Genomic DNA, 23,310 nt, shown 5'->3' with positions numbered 1-23,310 from the left:
CCAAAGTGGCAGGAGGATACTTCCAATGTGCGTACTCCAGGTATGGAGTGAGTTTTCTAGGTGATGAGGATTCTGTGATGGTAGAGAAGGGCCATGGAGATGGGCCAGCAGTGAAACCTTGCTTTTGGAGAAGAAAAGAAAAAGTTCCCTTCATTCCTCAGGAAATTCAAAAGTAAAGGAGACTGACTTGCTCAAGCTGGACCCAGTCCCAGAGGCCTTAGCTCAGCTCCTGGCCTTGACCTGGAAGGCTCTGAGAAGGAAGCTTGCATTGTCATTGAAAAGTGGCTAAACTCTTTAGGTCCAGATCAGCTCTGGGCTAAAAGGCTGACAAAACTGATTAGGAGGCAATGTCTAGACATCTCTGCTCTCTTAATAATACTGCTAATAATGCCTTCCCTGGTTTTACATTGTTGTTGTTTAGTCATTTCAGTCTTGTCCAATTCTTTGTGTCCCTTTTTGGGGCGTTTTCTTGGCCAAGATTCTGGTTTGCCATTTCCTTCTCCAGATCATCTTACAGATGAAGAAACTGAGACAAACGGAGTTAATTGACTTGTTTAGGGTCACACAGGCTGGACTGAAATCCTGACTTTTCTGGACACTCTCTCCTTGGCCACCATCTGCCCTGGTTTTACATTGCCAACTGAAATCCAAACTTCTTAGTCTGGCATTCAGATTTTGCAAATCTTTCCAGCCCTATCTCCCAATATTCCCCTTCAAAAAAAGGTTGCTCTCTTACCAAACAAGACTAGTCTTAGTCTCCAGATCTTAAATGGACCTTCCACCTCCATCCCCCTTCAATCCTGCTTAAATGCCCAGATTAGAGTTAAAGAAAATATTTTGGTTAAAGAAAAATAATACTGTGGAAGCATACTTAAACTGAAAATGTTAAAAGATGTTTTGAACTGAGCAGCAAACCCAAATGGGGAAAGCTTCCAATGAACAACCAGCAATATTCTGTAAAGTAACCTCTCTCTTTTGGAATCTCACATGGCACTCTGCAGCACCTTTCCAAAGCACTAGCCATGTTTTAATTGTCTATGATGTCTAATCTCTCCAACTGGACTGTTTGTTAGGCAGTGAAAGGATGCCCTGGATTTGAAGTCAGACCCTAATTCAAGTTTTCTTCTATGACCCAATGCCCATTTCTGTAAAATGGGGGGATTGGCTGAACCTGACGCTTAAGGGCGTGGGAGGATCTGGGCCCAGATCCCGGCATGTAAGACTAAGTAGGATTCATCATCTAATCTACTGAACTGAAGTGAACCGAGTCGTGCATCACGTGTCGCACGATTTGGGACTAACCCTGCCACCCCCCGGCCTCTTATCTCCTCAATGGCGGGACCTCCTGCTCTGGAAGGGAAGGAATAGTTTTGGTGGCAAAGTGAGAGTCGAAGCTCCACTTAACCGCTATCCGCGCAGCCTGGGGAAGAGCCTCCAGGGCTCAGTTTTCCCATCTGTAAAATGAGAGAGTAAGGGCGCAGCCCGAGAGGTGCCCGCACGGCCTTGATGGGTACGGTGGGGGCAGAGAAAAAAGGCAAGAACCCACAGCTCCGCAAGAAAGGCGAGGGACAGGGGGAAAGAAGGAGGGAGTTAGACAAGTGGCGAGAACGCGCACGCCTAGTTCTCTGTCCGGGGGCGCGCACGCCTGCGTCTGTTCCGGGTTGGGGAGGGGAGAGCAGGAGAGGGGGCGGGACACCGGGGGCGGGGGCGGGGGCAGGGGCGGGGGCGGGTCGGGTGGCTTAAGGCTAGACCGCAGCGGAGCTCGGGCAGCAGCGGCAGCGGCGGGGTGGGTGTCGAAGGCGGCGGCGGAGTTGGAGGCTGGAGCCGGAGTCTGCGATGGAGCAGCCGAAGAAGGCGGTGGTGGTGACGGGTAAGAAGGGTCCCGCCGGGGAAGGGGCAGGGAGCGAAGGGGCAGCCCTGAGGACACCTGACCAGCCCCCAGACAGCTGCGCCTTGGGCTTGAAGTTATGCCTCTTCCTTCCGTGCCCTTCCTTTCCAGCCTTCACCGGCTGTTTCTCAGCAGTTGCGAGGGGGACGCATCGCCCCCTTTGCCCTCCGTCCCCATCGCCCCCTACCACACGCCCGTGGCGAAAGGTCAGCAGCGACCTCACCTCCCACGGGGGGCGGGGGGCAGCCCCTGAGTGACAGAGTGGGCGGCGGGGGGAGGGGGTGGCCAGCCTTGGGAAGGAGTGACCGGCTCTTGCCCCGCTGCTGTGGACTTGTCAGAAAGTCGCCTTTCCCCACCCCCACGTCCCCCGGAGTACAAAAGGAGAGGTTGATTTGTGGGGAAGAAGGCGTCTCGTTGACAAATGAACTCTCTGGAGAATTGTGTAGTGTTCACTCCACCACTGCCCAAGTTGAGATTTGTGTTCGAGATACGTGGGATGATGGGGAAGGGAAAGGACGTGTTGCTCTAGGTTTAAGCCGAGTGACTCAGGGGAGAGAAGTGGGAGGTGCTGGGAACTCCTGCGCCTACCTGAATTGTCCATTCCCGGGGGGCGCCTGTGCCCTCAGCCGGGACCGAGGGAGGAAGCACCTGTGCCAAGGGCTTCTCCCGCAACTTCTCCGCCTCTCCTCTATCGGAGTGGGGCTGGGTAGGAAAGAAGGTCTGAAAGCCGCCGTCGACCTATTTGCCGCTGCCCGCTTTTTAGTTGTGATTCTAGCTTACTACTTCAACCACAATAAAAGCAGTGGGCTTGGGGGTGGGACTTTTTTTTTTTTTTTCCTGTTTAAGAAGACGTTTGAGTTTGGTCTCTTTGGGGTTTGAAGGATGGAGGAAAGAAAGGGGAGAGGGTCGTGTCTTTACAATTTATGGTTGTTGCAACTAGCAGACTGCTAATATTTTTCATGACACAACCTTGTCTCCCCCATGAGAGGATGCCAGGGTATTCTGCACTGTTTATCTGATGGCATTGACCAAGGTACAGGCTCAAAGGGTGGGGGTTTTCACAAGCTGCACTCTTGAACCGGGCTGAGGCTTTTTTTTTTTTTTTTTTTTTTTTTTTTTTTTTTTTTTTTTTTTTTTTTTAGTGCTCTTGGGAAGTTTGCAAATTAAATCTGTAATACTAATCCTTCATTTCTGCAGAAAATACTTTCCTCACAACCACACTCTGAGATAAGTAGTATAACTTATTTACAAACGAGTAAACAGACTCAGAGATAGGAAGTCGAAAGCAGGAAACAAACCCAGATCTTCTGATTTTTAAAATTTCACTTACTCGTCCCCCTTTTCACATTGCTTTCTTGTGGGGAATGTCACTATTCCATCAGTGAAAAAAAAAAAAAAAGCCATTTCAGCAGCAAGGGAATAAATGCATTTCTCTTTCCTATAATTACAAGTTTATTTCATTGGAAGGATTTTATGCTTTTTTTTTGGTAGGCATGGCCCAAGATCATTTTTCTTGTGACTGTTAAAATCTTTTTTTTTTGTTTGTTTGTTTTCTTACAGTATTTTGTGTGCCAAAATTAAAAATTGAAGGAAGAATTGGTTTACCTAAAATAAAGTGAAATTAGAGTAGTTTCTATTCTTAAGGGAGTGCTTAGATAACAGGTGTCTATCTTGTCCCTTCAAAAGACAGTTACTTACAGAGATAGTGATTAGAAGACCAGCCTCTATTGGGAATAAGTCAGGATTTAAGGAATAAAACTTGAAATTCAAACTTCTGGTATTTAATAGGGAGTTGGTGTGGCAGGCAGTTCTGTTGTGGTTTTTTTTTTAAATTATTATTTGTTTGTTTTGTTTTTTCAAGCCTAAATTACAAAGAGAACGTTTGTAAAGTTTAATCATTAGGTATTTCTATACCTATAGCACACTCCCCCCCATATATACACAGACTGATAAAATCACAGACTGAATTATGAATGTTCCCCAATCTGAAAATAAGGATCCTCTCCAAGTATATGCACATTTAGTTTTTCTTGTAGTAATGTCAGGGTAATTAAATGCTGAGCTCATAATCTGGCTGTGTGTAAACCAGGGAAATCACAAGCTCTCTGAACCTTATTTGAAGCCTCTGTATAGTTAGAAGATTAGAGTAGCCAGGTGAAAAAAGCCCAATTTGGAGTCAGGGGAGCTGGGTTTGAATCGCAGCTGTTTCGCTATATGACCTCAGGAAAGGCACTTGAGCCGTTTGGCTTCAGCTTCTATATCTGTGTAATGAGGGGACTGGACTAGATTATCTTTAGATTTGGCTTTTTATCTCATTCTAAATTCTGCACCTTGAGTGCACTGCCTAGTCTTGACTGTGGTGATCTGATGAGGAGGCATGGGGTGTGGGTGTGGGGGCAGATGAACTACAGTTACAGAATGTCAGACATGATGCCAGAGGCCAACTTGTTTTATTTAGATGCGTTTCTTTGTTATAAGAGAAGGTTCTAGCTGTGACAAGGGCAGGTGGTACTGGGAGATATTTTATAATTTATAATAATAATTATAAAATGATTATTAATTATACATATACATGATTATACTAATTATAAATTATTTTTAAAATAGTAATTTAAAATAATTTCATAATCAATTAAGTCCTCTCCATTCATCACGTTCTTATAACAATAGACCTCTATCTATTCTTATAAAGTGGATACTTTTTCTTTAAAATATTTTAGAATATTTTTGGATATCTGGATAGTTATTTTGTGCTCAGTAGGCACTTCTGGATGCTGGATTTTGAATATATCCAAGTAATTTAATTCATGTTGACATCAAAAAGAAGGATGGTTATAATGGAAAGCGACTTGTCTTTTGGTTATTCGTAAAAATGAAAGAACATAACGTGGGCTCTGGTTTTTGCCAAATGGTTCTAGCTTCTGGGAGAGCCATCAGTAGCATGCTGTCCATTTTTTTCTCATATTTTCAAGTTTGTTTGTAAGGGACTCAGCTGCTATTTCCTTGTCCCTCCTATGAACCCTCCATTCTGCCTTTCTTGATTTCTTTGAAGTATGGTGCTGTGGAAAGAGAACTGAACTAAGAGCCCCAGAAAGAAGCTCAGAAGTTTCGACTCTGCTTCATATTACTAGCCAGGTGACTTTGAGCAGGTGATATCCTTCTCCAAGATTCAGGATACTAATCCTTGCATTACATTTATTAGTTAGAAGGAAAGAATTTGTGCAAATCATAAAGTGATATTTCTGATTAAATATTGTTGTTTTGTGGGTTTGTTGTGGAGACACAGACCCGTTGAACTGATGAGGCAGGAAGCAGGACTCCTAAGGAAAAAAAATGCTTGTTTTTATGACTTCTCTGCTACCAGTAATGGTGGAAGATAGTTCAAATCCTATTTCATGATTCTGAGAATGTCTATTTAGAAAGCCTCATTTCATTTGCTTTTGACTTGGATGAATTTGATCATTTGGAGGAGCTGATTAAAATAGAGCCATAATTAGGGTGGGAAGGGATCTTGGCAGTCATCAAGTATGACCCCCTTCATTTTACAGATTGGAAATTAAGGCTCAGAAAGAGGGACTGATAGCTCACATTTCTATGGCACTCAGGGTTTACAATTCATTCTCTCCACAACAACCCCATGAGTAAGTGTTATTACTATTTGCCTGCTAAGAAATCAGATTAAATGATTTGCCTGTGATCTCCCAGCCATAAGTGAGATGAGTAGGTAAGATTTGGATCCAGGTTGCTGATCTGAGTCTTCAGCTCCTCTCATTACCTCTGCCTTAATATTCTATTCTGATTATGATTCGGTTCTCCAAAATCCTCTTCTGTTGTTCTGTTATTTCCTGCCATCTTTTTGGGTAGACACACATTGATCCTGTTCTTGGGAAAGAGTCATTGACCTGCTAAGGTGTTCCATGGTTCTTTAAGGTAGACAAAGATACATTGCCCTGTGTCCTGTTGCTTGGGGTGAGAATGATTGCATCCTCATGATCCTCTCCTTCTTTGCTTGCAGGATTTGGCCCTTTTGGAGAACATACAGTTAATGCCAGCTGGATTGCTGTTCAGGTAATAGTAAACTTTCCCATACTGTGTACCTATGCAAATATGTTCCCTTCAAGCTGAAAAAATATTATGTAGTAAGGAAAGAAAAACAAGCCTGACTAAGAGGATCTGCCATGAAATAGTGAAGAATTTCCTTGGAGAGCCAGGAATGGGTTGTAATCCTATCCAGGTAGTTTGTGATTTTCCTTATTAAATCTTATGCAACATCTAGGGGCATTTACTACAGGTTTTGTCGCTTGGAAGTTGGCCTGTGTTCTGCATGTAGGAAGCTGTGCCGCCAGGGGCAGGAAACAGTAGCTTCAGGAAGCTAACATTCTCGACCTGCCACATTCACAGCCAGAAATGAGCAGATTCATTCCTTGGAATGGGCAGCCACACACAGTGTTTGAGCGTCTCTGTGGGAGACTTTGAGGTATCAGTGTTCCACAAGGATGGTTCCCCAAACCAGTTTTGTGCTTTAACCAACTTGCCTGAAAGGTGGGCTTAATAATAACAATATTAATGATAAATAATGGAGGCAGTGGGGGATAGTAGATAGAGGACCTGGTCTCACAGGTTGAAGATCTGGGTTCAAGTCCCATCTCTGACACACGGTGTGCCTTATGTCCTAGGATGTTACTCAATCTCTCAGTATTCTCACCAGAGGATGTCCAATTGGTGCCTAAAATATAATTAGGAAGTATCTAACAGATTACATAAAAATACGTAGAAAACATAGATAATGCTAATATGTGGTTTTCTAAATCAACATCCCTTGGTGACCTCATTTCTGTTTGACCCTACTACTTAAAGGGCAACCCTTTAAGACTTGAAGTTGCAGAGAAGAAGTTGAGCTGCTTTGGGAGAGGGATTTCCCCATCTGAGAATTCCGTATTATAAAGCACAGATCTGGTCACTAGCCAGCCTCCTATTAATCATGACTGTGGATAAAACTACTTTGATTAAAGCTCTTTCCCAGCCATTATCTCTAGAACATGGAGTACTAATTAAGAGAGTTTATCTACAGCTCGTCCTCCTTTCCTCTATCAGCCCATGCTATCCTAGATAAATATAAAGCTCTATGTTTATCTTCACAAATAAAATCTTAAGGGAGAATTTTCTATTCTTCATAATGGAATTTTGTCTTTCTTCCCTGTCTCATACCAGAGCTCTTCATGCGGATGTACCCTAATTTTGTTTAGTTGAAATATGGTGAAGACCAGGCCCAAGATGCCTGACCTACCTGTTTCACAGTCAAGCTCTGGCTGTTCTCTGGGACACTTTGCACCTCTGATCCTGGACTTTTAGGGGGCTTAAGTTCCCTTTTAAGTTTCCAAGCTTAGCCCAGCTTGGGGAGAAGAAGAATCTTTGAAATGTGGAAGGGTACACCCCAGCTTAGTTGGCTCAGAACAACTGCAGACTGGCTCCTGCCCAGTGAGTTTAGGCCAGCTGTCCTTAGCCCAAGGTCAGCCTGCGCCACCAACGCCCATTTTGGGGTAAGAAGTGTTAAGTGGGATGGCACCAGAGAGACAATGCTAAGTCTGAGTGAGAGAGAAGAGAGAAGGAGATAGCAAACGTCTTCCTTCTTGTTATCTAAACCATATTCAAGCCAAAAAACATATTGCTCCTAACTTCGTCAGGGTTTCCATTCTTCCAGATCCCATATATGGCCCTTAACTGTGGAGAGATCCCAAATCTGTAACTGATTAAAAATCAAAGTTGCCCAATCTAAACATTGGTTTTTGTCACCCTATCTCGATCGAGTGATGGCCCTCTTTCCTCCAGCGTTAGCTGGGCGCCCAGGTAAGGAGCGTCTCAAACTCCGAAATCTAAAAGGTTCGAACAGCGTGTTGGAGATTTGCCTTTCCTAGCTAGGTTCCCGTCCCAAGAGCCCTAGACAAAAAGGAACAGCATGTCTCTGAGCCCGTGCACGCCTGGCATTGTGCGAGCTTCAGACAGGGGACTCGGCGGAGCTGCGCGGACACAAAGACATGTGTCTGAGTTTCTGAATCCCAGACGGTGTGATCTGCATCTTAATAGAAGAAAAATCAATTAAACAATCTTTGTAAACCCTTGCTAGCTTTGGGGCTAAGCTAGTTCTGGTTTATTGCATCTTTTATTATCCAGCAACCAGAGGATAAAATTCTTCTCCCCACCCCCATCTCTTTAGCCCTCCCCTTTCTAAGTTTTCGACTCCGTGTTTAAGTTTACACAATACACATTAGCTAAATGGTTTATTTCTAATCAAATACGTTCCCCAAGAAAACATTTTGTAACTGATAGCTCATGTTTTCTTTTTGTTTGTGCAAAGTTATTTTGATAAGCAACCACAGACATCATCTACACCTGCTTTGAGGAATATGGCTCATGTTGTCGACCATAATGGCAGTGACCCCTATGTTTATATGCCAGAAGCCCTTGTTTAGAGGAGGTTTAAATGTTTACAAAGCGCTTTCTTTATGAGAATCCTGTGAGGCAGGCCATAGTGGGATCATCCCCATTTTACACTGGAAGGGACTGAGGTGCCTAAATACTCCGTGAGGTGGCCACTGTCACACAGCAGAACTCAAACCCACCACCACTAACTTCCGGTCCTTCTTTTGCGCTTTCTGAACATCAGTTGAACACCTTTTTACCATTAGTAAAACACTTTTACATCTATTCTTTCATTTAATCTCAATGGTCTTATGAGATCAATGTGGTAAATAAAATCCTGTCATCTAGTAGATGATCAGACTCTCAGAAAATAAGTAACTTGCCCTCATTAATGTGACTAGTTATAACGGAGCTCGAGCTCTGATCTGGTTCCAAGCTTAACCTTTAAAATTAAGATTTCTGCTTGTCTGCCTCAAGCAGTTCTTCCGAGGAGGCACAGGCTGTTCTGTGATGGTGAAATCCCTTTCTGTCACAAATGTGTTTGTTTTTTTTCTGAGTGCTCAACTAACGCTCGGCTCCATGTGTGGAGTGAGCTTGTGACGTGGTGCAAACCCCCCCTCTTTCCCACGGGCCCCATTTGGCTGTTGGGTGTTTGGGGCACTGAGGGGTGACCCTCTTGTTTTCAGGGTGACGGCCCTCTCTTCTGCATTATTCATGCAGGCGGTTTCCTGTTTGCACCAGGTCTGATAGTTCTCTAGCATGGGGGGTGGGCATGTGGATGCTGCCGTAAGATGTATAATTCATCGTAGACTCAGGTGTGTCCTGTGGACTGTGAAGCTAATTGTATCATGTGGCCAACCTCTTGATGTGTTTCTGCTTGAGCCGGATGATGAGGAGATAAGGTCAGAGGGCATTTTGACATTCCCAGGGACAATTGCTGTCAGGGTGTCTAGACAGACCTGATAAGGATATTAAAGGCTGACAAAGAGGCCCATTGTCGAGGGGTCAGGGAATCGGTCAAACATGTTCGTTTTTCTATATTTGTCAGGTATACAAGGCAAGAGACAATACGATGTCTGGGGGCCAGAGGACTCCTTTTCACTCCTGAATAGCAGTGCGTGTGCACTCTGTTTGGTAAAATGGTATTTTGATTTTGAATTAGTAAAATTGCACTTTATAGAATAAGCTGAGAGAATGGCGAGATTCATTCTTAATTAGAGCTCAGTGGAAGTATAAAAACAAAGGGCATCACTGCCTACTCAGGGCTTTTAAAAGGGGAATTTTAAAATTATAATATGTGCGAGCTAAAAAAACGACCTTAGAATACATTAGTCCAACTCCCTCATTCTGTAGACAGGGGAACTGTTTTATCCAAGGTCACACAGTGGGTTAGGACAGAGCTGAGACTTGGGATTTATTCAAGTTTGGTTTAACTCCAAGTGTAATCTTTCTCTCCTATCTGAGGAGAATAGAGAATATTCTTAAAAGCTATCTATGGTTTTCTGACTACATCAGCTTCTTTTGAACATTCAGATTCTCTTTATAGAATGGTCTAGTAATGTATCAAATTTTAAATCTCCCCTTTAGGGTAGAAAAATATGGGGGGGGGGGAACCTAGATCCACATTGAGGAGATGAGCTACACTGGCACTTAAGAGTCCATTTCTAATGGTAGATCTTGATGTATTACAGATACTAATCAATAGTGCAAGCCTTTACTATTAGAGAATTCAGTCCCAAAGCACCAGCTAGTCATTAATCATGGCTGTTGGTCAGTACTCCAGTCCTATATAAGATGCTTTAGTCAATTACTAATCGTTTTGCTTTACCAAATTTTGTTTTAACAAGAAAAGATTAACATAAACATACAAATCAAAGAAAAGTATATTCCCCTCAAGAAAAACTTGGACAAAAGGGTATTTTTGTTTAAAATTGTGTGCTTTAACTCTACCAACTTCGCCTATTAAAGACCTACTATGCGCTCAGTTTTGAGGATATAAACCAGATAGTATTTTACCGAGGTCTATTGTCATTTAATGCTTAAGGTTTATTGATATTTAATGTCATTTAATTTATTTACATAGTTGGAGTCAGTGTGTATGTTGTTTTCCATATTCATCTTGTTATCACTGTAACTATTGCAAGCATGCATGTATAGAATCAAAGAATCATAGAGATGAAGGGACCTCCAAGATCAATTTAGTTTCTCCTTCTCCCCAGTGCATAAATTCCCCCTGTAATCTCCCTAGCAAATGGGTATACTGCTTCTGTCTGATGACCCAAGTCTACCATAAATTATATAACTGAACGCATAATTGTATTGTCTGCTCAGGCTTGTCAGGAGCTAAGACTTACAGGTTTGTCGGCACCCAATTAAAGAAAATCCAGCATTTGAAAGTTTTACTAAAGTGGGATTGCTCCCATTACAGAAACACAGACTCTCAGAATCTTACTGGACCCTATAGACCTTCTGGGCTCTATTCAGAAATCTCAGGGAAGAGAGCTTTCTTTCCCAGAACCATCCAGTGTTCCCTGATGAAAAGGGCTTTTCCTTGCAAACCAAAATCTACTTCTACAATTTCTACTTATTGCTCTGGGTTCTGCCTTCTAGAGCAAAGCAGAATGAATCTGATTCTGACCCCTCCTCCACATCACAGAGTTGGAAATACTTGAAGCTAGCTATTTTGGGATTCCTCCACCTCCCCTCCATATTCTCCAGACTAAACATTCCCAGTCCTTTAACTGATGCTCATATGGTGTATGGGGCAGGGTCTCTAGGACCCTCATTGCCATCCTTTCTCTTCTCTGCATAGTCCTAGTTTATGAAGGTACCTGCTACAATTCTATACTGAAAACTGATCATGCTTCTCCAAATGTAGTCTGACCCAATGGAGTTCTGAATTTTACAAAAGGATTTCTTTTCAGTGGTGAGCTCTACAGCTTTCTCCCTCCTTCCCCTTGTATCTCTCCATGCTTACGGGTGGCCTACATGTAATTTCCACTAGGGAACAAGATAAAGAAACTTAGATCCACAGAGTCCAAAAAAAGCTTCAGGAGTCTTTTAGCACAGCTTCTGGAACCTTAGAAGAGGTCTTTACACTGATCTCTCAAAGAGAGGCAATCACAAGACTCTAGCTGACCATTTACAGTAAGAGGGAACTCTAGCTCAGAGGAAGTTCATTTCATTTTTAGGCAACTCAGTAATTAGGAAGTTCTTCTACCGAATTAAAAATTGCTTTCAAAACCCAAAATGCTGTAGTGATAAGTACCTCCTTTTGTGGTAGATTATGTATAAGATAAGAGAAAGAAGATCTGAAATTCTGGTGCAAGTCAGTTGGAAAATGTGATTTCATTTACCCAGAACTCTGTAGGCACACATCTATCGTGTAAATTCCAGTACATCTGTGTTAACATTCCTTACTCTGACCTGATATCCTTTGTCAGCGGTTATTGGCCCTGGGCAAGTGACTCTTTGAAAGTCTCTAATTTGTGGTGAGCGTGTCTAGTTGTAGCACTGAATAAACATTCCTAGTTCCTTTCATTTATTCTAGCTTTTTTGTAAGAAAAAGGATGAAGTGAATGACTTACTTTTTAAAAAAATAAAAAGAATGTTAATTGAGAAATTCCTACTATGACTTCTGTAAATGTTTATTAGTTATTAATGTTAATAATTAATAACATTAACAATATATTTATTGTGTGAGGTCTTATACACAATATTATTAATTATAATTATTAATAATTACTTATTTTTGTACACAAATGAACTTGGACATAGTGTTGTAGAAATACCAAGTAGCACAGAATTTTAAAAAACATTTTTGTTTTTTGTTTTTGAGGTTTAAAAAAAATGAGTTTTAAATTCTCTCCTTCTTTCCTCTATCCATTGACCAGGCAAGCAATATATCAATTGTATATGTGAAATCATGCAAAACATATGTCCATATTAACCATGTTAGCACAGAGTTTAAGAGAAACTAGAAAGGGATGATTTTTTTCTCGTCATTTGAGACCAAAAAATGAATTAGAGAGAGAAGCAATTGTAAATATTTATCAGAAGCATTTAAAATTGGAATCAAGAAAATTAGAAAAACAGGAACTCTCAGTTGGAAGAGACATTAGTAGACATTTACTTCAGTACGTCTCACTTTTGCTCTTAGTATCTTTATGCTATTAAAAATTATTGAGGATCTGTCCAAAAATTTGTTTATGCAGGTTATATTTATAAATGTCTATCATATTAGAAATAAAAACTAATTTTGAATTTGTAGAACCTCTGCAAGAGTTTTAGAGATCCTCAAGATTCTCTGGACCACACTTTGAGAGCCACAGTAAGTCCATCTCCTTCCCCATTGAATGAATCTTCCATTAGATATCTTGTACAAGTGGTCACCTCGCTTCTACTTTAATATCTTTAGTGTTCAGTGTCTGACACAGTAACTAGATAATAGATGTTTATTGATTGATTGATTGTTCGTAACAAGAAGCCTACTCCCTGGGAGAACAACCTATTCAATTTTTAGTAGTGCTAATTGTTTAGGAGAAATTCTTTACTTGACCTGTACTTAGTGATCATATGCTAATGTGGCTATGATGAACCAGTCTTACATCTATGGTCTGGAAAGTCCAAAAGTGTAGACAAAGAGCTACAGATATTAGGTCTGGGGAACAGTACTTATATTGTTTATGAGGTAGGAAGTCAGGAAAGAGCTTTTCAATGATTGTCATTTTTGTCTTCTGATATTCATATGCAAGTCTTCAACATTAATGAGAATTGTGTTTTTAGCTGTGAAATTAATCAGATGATGAACTTAAGATTGGAAGATTATTTTTGAAAAGTCTTTACCTAATTGCAAGGCAGTCTGTGACCACAAGATAATTCAGAGTATGAATGCTAGGCTGCAAATGCTTCACACAGGATCGAATGTTTTGTTCCTGTTGCATTGTGCTCTTTGGGGCAGAGGCTGATTGAAGCAAGCCCATCAAACAGGAAGTTCTGGATGATTGCAGGTGTCAGTCCAATTAAAATCCCAAAGAAAGTTTAGGCAGATGTACTCCAAGTACAGATGGAGAGCAATAGTTTTCTGTGCTTTAGTAAAGCAAAATGCCTAATATTGTCTTACTTTATATTACTTTTTCTTTTATCAGTCAACTTGCATTTATTAAGTGCCTGCTGTATGCCAGGCACTGAATCAAGTGCTAGGAATATAGACAAAGGGATACAACAGTCCCTAGTTTCATGGACCTCACAATCTTATGTAAGAACCTCTGAAAAAAACAAGGATAAATTAGGAACAATCAAGAAAAGGAAGGCACTAGAATTAAGAGGGAATCAGGAAAGGTTTTTTGAAAGAGGTAGGAATTTATGTAACACTTGAAGGGATGCCAAGAAAATCAGGAGGTGGAAATGAGGAGGGAGAACATTCCAGGTGTGAGGGACAGCTTGGGCAGAAGTTGGAGATGGCAGTTGTGTTCGAGGAGCAACAGTGAAGATCGAGAGGATAGGAAGGGTCTAGGTTATGATTGGCTTTAAAAGCCAAAGCAAGGACTTCACATTGCTCCTGCCACTGGAATTAATCACAGTATGGCCAAACCTGTGTTTTAGAAATCACATTGACAGCTGAGTGGAGGATGGACAGTGCAGTAAACAGGGTACAGTAGAGTTAATACTCTAATAATAATAGCATTATAGAGGGAAAAAGGGCTTTATCATTAAAGAGAGCCAGTAAAGTAGAAGCTGACAACTGGTTGGCTTTAGGAGGTGAGGAAGGAATTGAAGACGACTTAACACTAGCTGTCTACAGCCCCTGGGCAAGTAACTCAAAGCCTGGGAGACTGAGGGGAATGGTCTGGTTCTTGAAGTGGAGACACAGACTGGGGCATAAAGTGAGAGGCTGGAGAATGGAAATAGAGATCTGGTCCATCTTCCTCATTCCCCAAGTGAGGAAACAAACCTTGAAATCCTTTTTTTGTCCATTTGTTTTTGGTTTTTTTGTGTGGCAGTTGGGATTAATGGACTTGCCCAGGATTATGTGTTAAGTGTCTGGAGCTCTATTCAGTGGGGATTTGAAATTTTTAAGTGTCATTCACCATGAGTTTGATTTCATGAATTTTCACCAATTTCCATAGGGGGCTGTTCATCTTTGAGCTTTGGCAACTTTGTTTTTCTCTTCAAAACCTTATACTCTTCTCTTCCTCCTGCCTTTTGGGCTCTCTGATAGGTTAAATCATTCAGGACTACAAGCAGCTCTCTGATGTGAAGTGTGTGGAGCTGGAACACAGAAGTTGAGCTAGAAATGACCTTAGGGAGCATCTAGTTCAAACCTCTAAGAAGTGAGACCCAGATTGTTAAAAAAAAAAAAAAAAAAAAACTTGGCCAGAATCATTGGTTAACAGCCAGAATTTTGACAATTCCTGATCAGGAGCTACTGGAATTAATCAAACAGTATGGTCAAACCTGTGTTTTAGAAATCACATTAATAGCTGAGTGGAGGATGGACGGTGCAGACCTTTTCACTTTTGACATCCAAGTTCAGAATTCTGAGACGGGGATGGCTAGAAGGCACCAGCGCTGCATCAAGAAGACCTGAGTTCAAATTTAGCTTCAGACTTTTAACACTTTCTAGCTGTGTGCCCCTGGGCAAGTCACTCATACCCAATTGCCTTGCAATAAGTAGGAAGGAAGGAAGGGAGGGAGGAAGAGCGGGAGGGAGAAGGAAGAAGGAAGGAAGGAAGGAAAAAAGGGAGAAAGGAAAGAAGAAGGAAGAGAGAGGGAGGGAAGGAAAGAATTCTGAGACTGGCAGATGAAATTGATTTTGACTCTCAAGAGCAGAACCAGGATTGATAAGTGGAAGCATTAGGAAAAACTTTCAAGTAATGCTGTCCTGAATGGAATAAGCTACATTGGAGAAGGGAAGAAGAACATTTTCAAATATATTGTAGAGGGATAGTTGTTTGTTTTAGGGAGGAGCTAATCTAGGTTGTCTCTAAGATTCTAAGATTCTAGTCTAATAAAAACAAGAGGATGAGGAAAAAATTGCCTGGAAGGCAGGTTTTGCAAATTGCAGTTTCTGATTTGAATTGAGCTATGGTCCTAGCTATTTTTCTTTCTAGAATGAAAGTGGTATTGGGTGAGAGGCAGCCTGGCATAGTAGACAGAGGGCAAGGTTCACATCTGGCCTCTGACACATACTATCTGTGTTATGAAGAAGTCACAACTTCTCAGGATTCTTGGACGACTTCTAAGATTATAAATACAGATTTGTAGCCACAGAGGTGTTTTTCTCACTAACAGTTCCCCCTCTCACCAATTAACTTATAAATGTATAATCTCCCTCCTCTTGCTCATCAACCCATTTCCTCAATAACTTTTCCCCCTCAAAAAAAAAATTGGCACAGATGTTTAGAGTAGTTTTCTGATCCAATCTCTACCATCTCCCAGTACCTTAAAAGGACAATTCTTTAGACTCACATTCCTCAATTCTGAAACTGTTTTTCTTGGCAGCAGGACAATAAGAGATTAAAGTCTAACAACTATAAAACTTCAATTAACCAGAACTTCTAAATGACTGTGATTTTTCTTGTCTCCTTACATTTTTTTTTCAGAGTCATACTCATTTAGTGGAAAGAATACATGATTAGAATTCGGAGTCCTGAAGGACTTGGCTTTGCCACTAATTTGAACTGTGATATGGGGCATATTTATTAATCATAAATCATTAATTTTCTTTGGACTTCATTTTCTCAATCTGTTAAAGGAAAAGGTTAGACCAGTTGAGTTCTCAAGCCCCTTCCAGGTCTAGACCCTGGAGTTAGTGGCCATAGATTTGGATCCTAGATCTGACTCTAGCATGATAGTGATCAAGGCATTTTATTTATTTATTTATTTATTATTTTTAAAATCTTCTTTTAATTTCTTTTTTTTTCTTTTTAAATAACTTTTTATTGACAGAACCCATGCCAGGGTAATTTTTTACAGCATTATCCCTTGCACTCACTTCTGTTCCGATTTTTCCCCGCCCTCCCTCCACCCCCTCCCTCAGATAGCAAGCAGTCCTATACATGTTAAATAGGTTACAGTATATCCTAAATACAATATATGTGTGCAGAACCGAACAGTTCTCTTGTTGCACAGGAAGAATTGGATTCAGAAAGTAAAAATAACCCGGGAAGAAAAGCAAAAATGCAAGCAGTTTATATTCATTTCCCAATGTTCTTTCTTTGGGTGTAGCTGCTTCTGTCCATTCGATCAAGGCATTTTAAATGAGCCTTTTTTCTCATCTGCAGAATGGGTATGGTTAAAAAAGCAAACAAACAAACAAAAACAAAAACCCAAACAAAAAAACAGATGTCTCTCATCAGACTTGTGAGGAAAGTACTTAATGCTTGCCAAATTGAATTCTCATTTGGGCCCTCTGCCTGTATTTTTCAAGGACTTCACTCTTTTCGGCCTTCTCTCTCAGATTCTTAAAAGATTTTCCCCATGAGATAGCATAAGTCTCTCCTAGGAGCCTCCTTCCTGCTTACGGCCCCCATGACTTTTGTAAACTGAACACTGTCATTCCATGTTGATTTTTTTGCCTTTCCTGTAGTGGACTTTGCCTACCCCCAGCAGCTGTGTCAACAATTCCAGACTCCACTCCCTCCAGGTGGAGCTTTAATCTACTGGCCAGATCCAATCACAGGCTATGGCTCCTGTTTACTAGTCCTAAAGGAAGAATCCATTCTAGTTCCTTAGGTTTTAGCTGCTCCAGCATCTGGCCCCATTTGACTGAGATAGCTTCCACTGAGGTGGACACTGAAATGTCCCCTAGGACCTTAAGCTGAACTTTTATCATGTCCCAGCCCTGGGGAGAGACCCCCAAAACTTGGATCATCATGAGACACTCTTCATGATAAAATGGCTTTTAGGTGTTTTATCTTGATCTACCTGGTTGGTGTATCTCTGGAATTGGAGAATCTTCCTTAGACTGGGAAAGACCTTAGTGCTTTTTTATCTGGTCAGATCCTTTCTAAACTGGGGCCTCCTTATAACTTTCCTGACACATGTTCATCTGGCCCTTTGAGTGACTTTGAGGAATTTCTTCCCTACCCGAAGATGACTTATTCCACTATTACTTCTGCTTATTAGAGAGTTCTTTATTCAATAGAGATCTGCCTGGAACAAAGCCATGAAGAATGGCAAAGTCTGCTCAGACTTTCACCTGACACACCTTCCAATGTATGTACAGGCAATGATCCGATTCTCTCCTCTTTTAAATCAGGTTTAAAATGTCAGTCTGTTTTACAAGGTCCCATCTTGTCTGAAATAACTGTGAGAAAATATGTTTCTGCCTCCAGGGAATTCTCTAAAACAAGACTTAGATGGGTCATGTGTCTAGAATCTTCTCAAAATGTGGCTGACCCTTCTCAAAGGTGCTTGGTACACAACAGGAATATAGGATATCTTTCTTTCACCCCAGAAAATGCTTAAGACTCAAAGACTAATAGTAAATACAGAGAACAGATTCAGCCATTCTGGAGAGCAATTTGGAACTCTGCCTGAATGAATAGCTATCAAACTGTGATACCCTTTGATCAGCAGTGTCTTTATTGGGTCTGATCCCAAAGAGATCTTAAAGAAGGGAAAGGAATCTGTTTGTGCAAAAATGTTTGTGGCAGCCCTCTTTGTAGTGGCCAGAAACTGGAAAATGAGTGGATGCCCATCAATTGGAGAATGGCTGAGTAAGTTATGGAATATGAATGTTATGGAATATTATTGTTCTGTAAGAAACGACCAGCAGGATGATTTCAGAAAGGCCTGGAGAGACTTAACAGTGAAGTGAGTAGAACTAAGAGAACGTTGTACATAGCAATAACAAGATTGTGTGATGATCAGTTGGGATGGACTTGGCTTTTTACAACAATGAGGTGATTCAGGCCAATTCCAATAGATTTGGGATGGAGAGAAGCATCCCATCCAGAAAGAGGACTATGGAGACTGAATGTGGATCACAACATAGTAGTTTCATCTTTTTTATTGTTCTTTGCTTGATTTTTTTTCTTTCTCATTTTTTCCCTTTTAGATCCTATTTTTCTTGTGTAGCATGATAAATATGGAAATATGTATAGAAGAACTGCACACATTTAACATATATTGGATTACTTACCATCTAGTAAGCAAGGGAGGGAGGGAGCAAAAATTTGAAACACAAGGTTTTGCAAGGATGAATGTTGAAAAACTATTTTTGCAAACATTTTGAAAATAAAAAGCTGTTATTTTAAAAAAAATAATAAGTACAGTGGGCCAAGTATGTAAAACTTGTTAAAGATTCCACTTTATACACACACACTCACACAATTCCATTATACTCATATTCTCCCACAACATAAAAAAAAAAAAAAATTTGTGGGATGACTAGACAGAAACTTCACATTTGCTTGGTTGGACCAACCTGATTGGTCTCACCAACTTGATGGGAAGAACTGCAGCCAACAAAAGTGGCTAGCACCAAACTTCCTCAGGCAATCATATTATCATTTGTTTGCATACCATCTGCAAGCAGATGGTAGGGAGAGAGGAGGAGAAAAATCTTCCCTCGAGCTCTCTGCCTGAAGTTAAAACTCTGGTAGTCCTAGAAAGAGAAGAAGCTCAAAGAGAGCCATTTATAGCAGGGAGGATCCCCAATAAGAATCTGTCCTCCTTGATGTGCAGGAGCTAATCATCTTTCACTTCCACATTTGTTGAGGGGACCCATCAGGAACTGCCTTGCCATCCCAAGATGCTTCAGATTCCTCAGTTAGGAGCCAGAGCTCCATGGAAGAGGCCTTTCTAACAAAGTCCCATGACAAAGTAATCAAGTAAACTGAGAGGATTTGGCTTACTATAGTCTCCTTCCTTACCTAACTCCCCCCTCAAATTTTCTACTACAAAACTGATTGCCCACAGGCTCTTAAGATGATGTGAATTTAGGAAAAGTATTGTTCCTTTTAGATCCACTGGAGAGATTCCCTGAACAAGTCTTAAATAGCCTTAAATTGATGTAAAGGCATAGTTTTTAACAAACCAATTTAGAATTTAGGGAAATTAGCCCTTTTTTTTTTCCTTTCAACATCTTAAGGACTTTTTAAAAAGGTTGTTGGCTTGTGTAGTCTAAAACAGAACTTCCCCTGGGTATTTTTTAGCCAGCTGTTAGAAGATTTCTTCTTGTCTTTTTTTCTAACATCCTTTTGGCCAAGCTAAGAGTTTTCTTAACCGATAAAACTAATTTCTGCATCACTTAACAAAGTTTTAGGAACTTTTAATTTCAAAGTTTACAGTTATCTGCCTTTTGGTCTTAGTCTTTGTATCTATAATATCAGAAAGTTGGATTAAATGATGTCTAAGATTTCTTTTAGTGCTGACATTCTGTGTTCTAAGTTCTGTTCCAGTTCTGTTCTATCAAATTAGCATTTTTAAATTTTTAATAATAGCTTTTAATTTTCTTTTTTTAAAAAATAACTTTTTATTGATAGAACACATGCCAGGGTAATTTTTTACAGCATTATCCCTTGCATTCACTTCTGTTCCGATTTTTCCCCTCTCTCCCTCCACCCCTTCCCCCAGATGGCAAGCAGTCCTTTACATGTTGAATGGGTTGCAGTATATACTAGATACAATATACGTGTGCAGAACCAGACAGTTTTCTTGTTGCACAGGGAGAATTGAATTCAGAAGGTATAAATAACCCGGGAAGAAAAACAAAAATGCAAGCAGTTTATTTTCATTTCCCAGTGTTCTTTCTCTGGGTGTAGCTGCTTCTGTCCATCTTTGATTAATTAAGGCTCTCTTTATCGAAGAGATCCACTTCCATCAGAATACATCCTCAAACAGTATCGTTGTTGAGGTATATAATGATCTATAGTTTTTATTTTCAAAATACATGCAAAGCTAGTTTTTAGCACTCACCCTTGCAAAACATTATGTTTCAAATTTTCCTCCCTCCCTTCCCCTTACCTTCCTCCCCTAGACAGCAAGTAATCCAACATAGGTTAAACATGTGCAGCTCTTCTATATGTATTTCCACATTTGTCATGCTGTACAAAATTTTAAAAAGCAGATCAAAAAGGGAAAAACTGAGAAAGAAAAAAAGCAAGCAAACAACAATAAAAAGTGAACATCCTATGTTGTGCTTCACATTCAGTCTCCCATCTTCTGTCTAGATGCAGATGGTTCTCTCCATTCCAAATCTATTGTAATTGGCCTGAGTCATCTCGTTGAAAAGGGCTATATCCATCACAGTTGATCATCACATAATCTTGTTGTTGCCTTGTACAATGTTCTCTTGATTCTTCTTGCTTCACTCGTTCACTTTTCCATGAACATCATTTCATGTAAGTCTCTCCAGGCCTTTCTGTATTCATTCTGCTGGTCATTTCTTACAGAACAATAATATTCCATAACGTTCATATACCACAATTTATTCAGCGATTCCCCAACTGATGGACATCCACTTAGTTTCCAGTTTCTTGCCACTACAAAAAGGGCTGACACAAGTGTTTTTCCACATATGGGTCCTTTTCCTTTTTTGTGATCTCTTTGGGATACAGGCCCAGTACAGCCTTTATTTTTAATATTTCTGGTAGATGAACATTGTGACCTGGGGAACTACACGATTATGATTAAGCATAGCTCTGGCCTTTGAGAAGTTTATAAACTAGTAATGAATTTAAGGACCCTCTCATCTCCAGTATTATGTAGTCGGTCTCTGATTCCTTCTATTTCTGACTTTTTTGATCACTGAATTTAGCCTGCATTAGATCCATTATTTCCCCATTTTTTCTGGTTATTATTTTTGCTAAACAGTGGATTTCCTGTATTTCTTTGGAGATACTCAATCCAATCAGCATTTAGGTCCCTTCTATGAACAAGGTATCACACTCCAGGCTGGGGCTAAGAGGACAAGACACATTTCCTGAAGGAGCTGGTGTTCCCCTTGACAGTATAACATGTACACAGATAAAAGAATACAAAGTACTCACAAAGTACTTTCTGTGGGGCTGTGGAGGGCTGGCACAGCTGGGGAAGTTGGGGGTGGCAGGAGAAACTTTGTAGAGCAGATGGTGACTGAGCCTGAGGAGCCTGGAAGGGAGGTAGGGATTAGAGATCCAGAGATGAGAAAAGGGAGTGTTTCTAGCAAGCCTGGGCCAAGGCCCAAGGCTCGCAGCTTGAGCAACCTGCATTATGTTTGGTAAAACTACATGGAGCTGAAAAGGAGTTTGGAGGCCACCTAGAAAAACTCCTTTTTACAGATGGGGAAACTGTGTCCAGGAGAGGGTAGTTTAAGTCTATAAGACCAAGTTGGTTTCTTGTGCAGAGGCAAGAACTTTCTTACACCCAGAGTTGGAACGGCCCTTAGAAATTAGTTATTTGCCTGCCTCGTTTTCTGATAAGAAAACTTTGGCCAGAGGATTGAGATGACTTAGATGGAGTGCTAAGATTTTTCTAAGTTTTGCTGCTAAACGACCACGTGAAGGGCAGAAGTGGCAGTCAGTTTCTGTTCTGTTCTGCAGAGATTAGAGTCCTAACAGAACCGCATTGTTGGTCCTCGTTGTCTCCTCTCCTCCTGTGGCCTGCGATGTAAGGGCGTCACACAGAGCATGCAGCAGCCACGTGGTCTCAAAACGTTACCTTCCTCCCTTCTGTGACCCTGGAGCCCCACATGTTGAAGTGAACTTTGTCAGGCAAGAAGGTAGAGTCATGAAAAGAGTTATTGGACTTGGCTGGCGGAATGCTTTGTAGGCCCGAGTTCTGATGATGGCGCTTAGCTGGCCCTGTGATCTTGGGCCATTCCTTCCATCTCTGCTGACCTCCGTTTCCCCATCTAGAGAGGCGGGAGAGGGATTGGACCACACCAACTCTGCAGTTTCTTTGGACTAAAATTGGGTTTTTTATTGTCTCTTGTCCTCTCGGCTCCCATTTCTATATCTATAAAGCACTTGTACCTCCCACTCCGCTCAGGTGGTGTGAGAATCAGTGAAAGGAGGCAGCTGTGCTCTGTAAGCATAAATTGGTGTATTGGGCGCTGTTCTGCCACGTGTCCAGAGTGATGGCTCTGAAACCTACTTCTAGAAACATCGATTTAATATATGTTAAAAGAAATCCCTGCTATAATTTTTCTTAAGATGAAATTTGAGTTCTCAAATAGAAAATCCCCTGGATGTTCCTGTCATTTCATGGGTGACTCTATTCCTAGCACCCAGAGAATCAGTTTCTCTCATCAAAACTATTCCCCTGAAATTATATATTTTTTCTTTTTGCTTTATTTCTTCACCACCCTCTAGCCCTGTAACCCAGAACTCAGCTGTTAAACATGCACAGACTATTTTTCCATTGTAGGTGGGTACTACAGGAAACACATTAGGGGAGTTACAGGAATATAGTTTCACATTATTCTGTTGAACTTGGGGCAGGTTCATCCTGCTTTTGCAGTTGTTCAGGATCATCAACTGTCAGAGTGGGAGGGATCTTAAAACAATCTAAGAGCTGAAAATGACTACTTAATAAAGTACTTCCTATTATATGTGTGTATTTTTAAAAATTTTATTGTATGTAGCTCCTAATTGCTTGTATTTTCCCTTCATTGGTGATGAATTCATCCTTTCATTTTTGATACTGGTAAAATGGTTTTCTTTTAAAAAAAAAAAAACAACCTTTTAAATTAAATTAAATTTAATTTAATTATTTAATTATTTTTTTTTATTTTATCATTTGTTTTCTTCACAAAATCATTATATATTTATTTTCACATTTGAGCTACCCAATAACCCCCCAAGTGGTACTAGATAATAATGTTCTTATTTTACTAGTTAAAAAATTGAGATTTATATTGATTAAAATTGGATCCAGTATTCTGTGTCAGAGAAGAGTCAGACCCAAGTACCAAGTCTAGCATTCTGCCCACTGAATTATGTAGCTTCTCAGCAAAAAATAACAGAGCTAGAATGGGCCTGAGAACATCGAATCTCAGAAGAGCAGAGGTATAA

The 23,310-nt window shown here is 40.7% G+C and overlaps 1 protein-coding gene across 1 annotated transcript in view; it reads left to right on the top strand.

Moving 5' to 3' along the window:
• The first annotated feature begins 1,751 nt into the window (after positions 1-1,751).
• The window catches only part of PGPEP1 (pyroglutamyl-peptidase I), a 29,253-nt gene continuing 7,694 nt past the window's right edge, over positions 1,752-23,310 (top strand). The window contains exons 1-2 of the mRNA XM_051972339.1: positions 1,752-1,870; positions 5,904-5,956. Coding sequence (XP_051828299.1) covers positions 1,837-1,870; positions 5,904-5,956 — 87 coding nt within the window. The 5' untranslated portion in view covers positions 1,752-1,836. The remainder of the gene's footprint in view (positions 1,871-5,903; positions 5,957-23,310) is intronic.

Source organism: Antechinus flavipes, chromosome 1, assembly GCF_016432865.1.
Source record: "Antechinus flavipes isolate AdamAnt ecotype Samford, QLD, Australia chromosome 1, AdamAnt_v2, whole genome shotgun sequence".
Taxonomy (NCBI): domain Eukaryota; kingdom Metazoa; phylum Chordata; class Mammalia; order Dasyuromorphia; family Dasyuridae; genus Antechinus; species Antechinus flavipes.
Note: the sequence above shows the minus strand (reverse complement) of the source record. Positions and strands in the feature narration are given on the sequence as shown.